The following is a 6,610-nucleotide window of genomic DNA, read 5'->3' on the forward strand; positions in this document are numbered from 1 at the left end:
GGAAATGCAGGAGAGAAACAAAAGATGAGCAAACGTGACCAGTCCCAGATCGGAAAAAATAATAATTTTTTTTCTTCTGAATAATATATAATCTTGAGCATCTCCCTCCTAATTGTCTCTCTACCCTTAATATTTTAGTTTAAAAGCGAGGGATTAAGCAACTGTTGGGGTCACACTTTGGATTAACATTGTACATTATACATAGCTTGCTTCACTTCACTAAAAGATAGTGGACTTCTCGTTCATGTGCTTTAGATATGCCTCAAGCAGCTGTTAAAAACTATTCTTTCAATAATTTGGCCGCACGTTTGCAAAAGTTGGTTTCTTTAGAACTTTTTATTTTAACGAAAAAAACTTAGGTTGATAATTTAATTCACAACTTGCCACTAGGTCCACGAAAGAATAAGAAATCTACCCATATATATTTTCACAGGCATGATGTTCTTAACCCTACCCCGTGTTTTCTCTGTCAGTAGGGCAATCGATTAAGTTGATATAAAATTGCAAGCATTAGTAACCACCTCAGATGGTCAATACCGTACGGAATGTTGCACTAAGTTAATGGTAAAATGGCCTTCTTTTAATAATTCATTTATCTCCTAGTACCTAGTCAAATCTTGTTTGACAACAACTTCTATAGGGCTTAAATTATAAATTCCATATTAATAATGTGCTTAATTATGATTAAAATGAAACATTTTTCAGACTTTTATTTAGTTTTCTTTAATTGATGTATTATAGGAGAAAAAATTCGGACTCAAAATCTTAATTTTAAGAAAAATTCTCTAAACTAATTGATTTAACAAGCTCATGATTATATATATTTTTTTAAACAACGATATTATCTACACTAAGGGAAGAGAGTGAGCTTAACCTCACAATGAGTTAGCAATAATGTGATTCAAATTTACCTTTGGCAAGAATCGAACTTAAAATCTCATACTTACAAGTGAAGAAAAATATCACTAGATTGTATTACTAAGTGACAATATTATTTATTAGTTCCTTTGTTTTTCTCTTTATTAAAACACCTTCACCCATACCAAATTGGGCAAGTGCAAAAAGCCTTTTGAAATGATATACTATATACTTTTCCAATAGTCTTTAGGTTGATAGATAATTAGGGCAGGACTTTCATCTTCCAATCAAACGGCCGGTCAAAGAATTTTCTAGGCTAGTAATGAATATATAAACTGTCATAAATAGGCACAAGTTAAAAAAAATAACTTTTACTAGGGATAAGAGTGAGTCTGTTGCAAAATATTACGCAAAATATTACACAAAATGATTGCAGATTAGAGAGAGAAAAGAGGATACTAAAAATATTCTAACTTATCTTTCTTTTCTTATTGCTTTTGTATCATATCTTTTCAACACTCGTAGTGCTCTATTTATAGAGTAAGTACTTTGAAAACTTACAAAAACTTCACTATTTAGCATATGAATCTTTATTGTATACATGTGGGCAAACATACCCACTATTTACAACACTCTCCCTTGGATGCCCACATATCAACATCAGTTGCCTCGTTAAAACCTTGCTTGGAAAAACCTCGTGGGAAAAAACCATAGCGAAGGAAAAAGAGTACAACTTTTACCTGGATTGTTGATATGGTGTTAAGCATGCTTGTGTTGCCTCGTTAAAACCTTGATAGGAAAAACCCAGTGGGAAAAATCCTAATAGAAGGAAAAAGAGTACAACATGCATGTATTATGGATGCTCCCCTTGAATTGTATCTCCCCCCGATTCCGCATTCTTCAAATTTGTAAGCCGACGTAATCCGATTCCCTGCACTAACTTCTGAAATGTGCACTTTGGTAGAGATTTGGTGAACAAGTTTGCCAAATTTTCATTGGAACGGATTTTTCTGACCTTAATCACTTTGGCCTTCTGAAGCTCATGTGCACTGAAAAATCTTGGAGATATATGTTTAGTTTTATCGCCCTTGATAAATCCTTCCTTCATTTGGGCAACACAGGTTGCATTATCTTCATGGATGACAGTTGGATTGTCTGTCTTTGAAGGTAGACCACATGAATTCTGGATGTGATGGATCATTGATCTTAACCAAGAACATTCACGACTTGCTTCATGTAAAGCAATTATTTCCGAGTGATTGGAAGATATAGCAACTAATGTTTGCTTTGTTGACTGCCATGAAATTGCAGTATCTCCATTAGTGAACACATATCCATTTTGTAAACAGGCTTTGTGTGGATCAGAGAGGAAAACAGCATCTGCATATCCAACAAGAATCTGGTCATTTGTGGATTTCTTTGAGTAGAAGAGACCCATGTCTGTTGTTCCACGAAGGTATCGCAATACATCTTTGATTCCCTTCCAATGACGAATTGTTGGAGCAGAGCTATACCTTGCTAACAAGTTAGCTGAAAAAGCTATATCTGGTCTAGTGCATTGTGCTAAATACAATAAAGCACCTATTGAACTGAAATATGATACTTCTGGACCAAGGACCAATTGATCATCTTCCTTTGGACGAAATGGATCTTTCTTAATGTCCAAAGAACGAACGACCATTGAGGTGATAAGTGGATAAGCCTTGTCCATGCCAAATCGCTTTAGTATTTTTGTCAATGTAAGTTGATTGATGGACCAAAATTCTATTAACACAATGCTCGATCTGCAGGCCGAGACAATATTTTGTTTTCCCAAGGTCTTTTATTTCAAATTCGCTTTTCAGATATTCAGCAGTTTTATTGAGCTCTTCAGGGATTCTAACGAGGTTCATATCATCGACATATACTGCCACTATAGCAAATCCAATATTTGATTTCTTAATGAACACACAAAAGTAGATGACATCGTTGGTATATCCTTCTTTAATCAAATACTCACTGAGACAATTATACCACATTCGTCTAGTTTGTTTCAGCCCATATAATGATCACCTTATTTTGATTGAGAACATACCTCGTGGTTGTTAGTTGCTTCAGGCAACTTAAGTCCTTCTGAGACTTTCATATATATCTCAGTATCTAATTCTTGCATCCATAAGTCGCATGTCAAGTTTTTCTGAAACCACCAAACTTATTAAGTAACGGAACGTAATTGCGTTAATTACAGGAGAGTATGTATCTTCATAATCAATTCCAGGTTTTTGTGAAAAACCTTGTGCAACGTGTCGTGCTTTATATCTTGCAATCTTGTTTTTCTCGTTGCGTTTTCTTGTGAATACCCATTTGTAACCCATAGGGTTTACACCAGGCGGGGTTTGGACTACCGGTCGAAAAACACTTCGCCTTTCCAAGGAATTTAATTCTGCCTAGATTGCATCTTTCCACTTAGGCTAATCTTATCTCTGTTTGCATTCTTCAACAGAGCGGGGCTCAATGTCATCGCTTAATATAATTTCAGTGGCTATTGCAAATGCAAACATGTCGTCGATGATTATTTCATTTCGATCCCACAATTCATTAGTACATGCATAATTTATGGATATTTCATTGCTTTCATGTACTTCTGTCTTTTCAGGGACAGATATCTCATCAATGACATTTTCTTTTTCTGGAAGTACAAAATTATGAATTGTGGATTTATCATTCATTTTCTTTTCTAGAATGATTGCATTTGGTTTCAACTGTGCCCTCATCTTTCTCTTTCGAGAGGTTGAATCTTTTGAACCTGGGGGTCTACCACGCTTCAAGCGTGCACTAGATGAATTATTCGCTGCCACTTTATTTTGTCCAATAGGGACATCAATTCTTGCAGGTGCATTTGCAGCTGGTATATGTGACTTTGTCACATTCGAAGCATCATTAAATGCATCTGACATTTGATTAGCAATACTTTGAAGATGAACGATCATTTTCACTTCATTTTCACATTGAATGCTTCGCAGATCAAACTGAGACAAGGTGGGAACAACCTCTGTCAGCTCTTGCCGTTTTTCTGGAACGGTCTTTTCTCCCCTTAACGACGGGAAGACTGTCTCATCAAAATGACAATCAGCAAAACGACTATAAACATATCACCTGTCAAGGGTTCCAAATATCTAATGATAGATGGTGAATCAAAACCCACATAAATTCTCAGTCTACGCTGAGGTCCCATTTTAGTACATTGTGGCGGTGCAACAGGCACATAAACAGCACAACCAAAAACTCGTAGATGTGAAATATTTGGTTGATGTTCAAACATGAGTTGTATTGATGAATATTGGTGGTTGGTTATGGGTCTCAATCTAACCAGTGATGCAGTATGTAAGATGGCATGTCCCTATGCAGAAACTGGCAATTTCATTTTCATGAGCAGAGTGCGGGTTATTAATTGAAGCTGCTTGATAAATGCCTTTGCTAAACCATTTTGAGTATGGACATGAGGAACATGGTGTTCAACGTCAATGCCCAGTGCCATACAGTAATCATCAAAGGTTTAAGACGTAAATTCACCAGCGTTATCAAGTCAGATTTACTTAATAGGATGATCTGGGAACTGTGCTCGCAACTTAATTATTTGAGCAAGAAGTCTCGCAAAAGCTACATTTTGAGTAGACAATAGGTAAACATGTGACCATCGAGTAGATGCATCAACCAGAACCATAAAATATCGAAATGGTCCTCAAGGTGGTTGAATAGGCCCACAGATATCCCTTGGAATTCTTTGCAAAAATGATGGGGATTCAGCATCAACCTTTAGTTGTGATGATCTAGTTACCAACTTCCCTTGAGAACAAGCCTTGCAAGGGATATCATTTGAGGTAGTAATGTGTCTGCTCAATAATGGATGTCCATTAGAGTTGGCAATGATCCTACGCATCATGGTAGATCCTAGATGACCCAGACGGTCATGCCAAAGCTTGTAAACTTTTGAATCTATGAACTTCTGGTTCATGACAGCATGTACCTCAATTATCTTTATGATGTATAATATAATCCACTCGATAAACCATGCAACTTCTCCAATATACGCTTTTGGGTATCATTAGAGGTAATGCATAAATATTCCACATTTTCTACACTTTTCGTTTCAATGTGGTATCCATTTAGACATATATCTTTAAAACTCAACAAATTTCGAGTGGATTGAGTAGCGTACAACGCATTCTGTATGAACAATATTGTTCCATTTGGTAACATAATGGGGGCTTTTCTTGAGCCTTCAATTACATCTGAATGCCCTGATATTGTTGTTACCTTTGCTTTTGCAAGTACCAAGTTCTAGAAATACTTTCGATCTCGAAGTATTAAATGCGTGGTTGCATAGTCTGCAAGACAAAAATCTCGGCCATTGCTCTTGTTTTGAGAATAATCATAATTTTTATCCATGTTCTCTGAGTAAAGAAATTACAGTTAAAAAGCAGTTTATTCATACTAGAATACTACTTTTATTGAATTGAAAATGCAAGCATTAAACCACAAGTACAAATAACAAGAGTACACATAAATGATTCAATCGGACCCATAAACTTCATTTCCTCTTTCAATAATAAAGTATGAAACATTCAGGTAGGTTGTGTTCAATTGTCGTGATAAATTGGACTTTCCATTGGTTGAGCCTGGTCGTGGAAATTGGTCTCGACACCCTTCTCCTTGGGGGAGGATTAATATAGATCTAGCAGATGTTTTAGGGTACGACAAGTATGCGCCCAGTGCCCATTACCACCACACCTATGGAAAACTCCTTCAGGATTTCTAGGAGTGTTTATATGAGCTTGGCCTTTCTGGCGATTTGCATTCTTAAAGCTTGGGCCTATATTATGCCTTGGAACCTAGTTGTGAAAATGGACACCATGGTTCTTGCCTTTCCCATTCCACCATCCTCGCTTGTGGCCATGTCCTTCTTTGTAATTATTGTCACGAGAGGATGTGGTATTCCCTTCAAGGGAAACAACATTCACTTCTGGGAATGGTGCAGATCCAGTAGGCTCAGACTGATGATTCTTCATCAGAAGCTCATTGTTTTGCTTGTCTACAAAGAGTACGGATATCAGCTGGTTGTACTCAGTAAAGCCTATTTCTCTATATTGTTGTTGTAGGAGCACATTAGAGGCATGAAATGTACTGAAAGTATTTTCCAGCATATCTTCCTCAGTTATTCTTTCTTCACAGAGCTTCAACTGGGACTAATTCTGAACATTGCAGAATTGTATTTAGCCATCGTCTTGAAATCCTGGATCCTTAGGTGAGCCCACTCATAACAAGCCCTTGGAAGAATCATCGTTTTTTGGTGATTATATCTATTTTTTAGTGCCTTCCAGAGGGTTAATGGATCTTCAACTGTGAGGTACTCGCTCTTTTAGTCCCTTATCAAGGTGGCGACGGATAAAGATCATGGCATTCGCCCGATCTTGAAAGGATGCACTGGTATCCTCCTTGATGGTATCCCCAAGATTTCCTACCTCCAGATGGATCTTGGCATTCATTACCTAGGTAAGGTAGTTCTTTCCAGGAATATCCAGGGCAACAAAATCAAGATTTGCCAAGTTTGTCATTTTCTTTTCTGAAAGAAAAATGAGGTGTGTAAGAACTTGCAATAATATGTATTCTGGAGGAATATATTGTGAGAACTTCTGGTTCTTACAAATTTTGATATTCAGGCCAAAATGATAAGTACTCGAAACTTCAAGCTCGAGATATACATGATTAATGA

General features: G+C 36.8%; 1 protein-coding gene across 1 annotated transcript; it reads right to left on the bottom strand.

Annotated features, from left to right (window-relative positions):
- Window positions 1-5,729: 5,729 nt before the first annotated feature.
- On the bottom strand, window positions 5,730-6,383 carry LOC137712236 (uncharacterized). Its single transcript, XM_088683953.1, has 2 exons — window positions 6,249-6,383; window positions 5,730-6,083 (listed from the first exon to the last, which is right to left on the bottom strand). Exons 1-2 carry the CDS (start codon window positions 6,381-6,383, stop codon window positions 5,730-5,732), a joined length of 489 nt encoding a protein of 162 aa, XP_088540079.1.
- Window positions 6,384-6,610: the final 227 nt, after the last annotated feature.

This window comes from Pyrus communis, chromosome 14 (assembly GCF_041283825.1).
Source record: "Pyrus communis isolate YQ-2024b chromosome 14, ASM4128382v1, whole genome shotgun sequence".
In the NCBI taxonomy this organism is placed as follows: Eukaryota; Viridiplantae; Streptophyta; class Magnoliopsida; order Rosales; family Rosaceae; genus Pyrus; species Pyrus communis.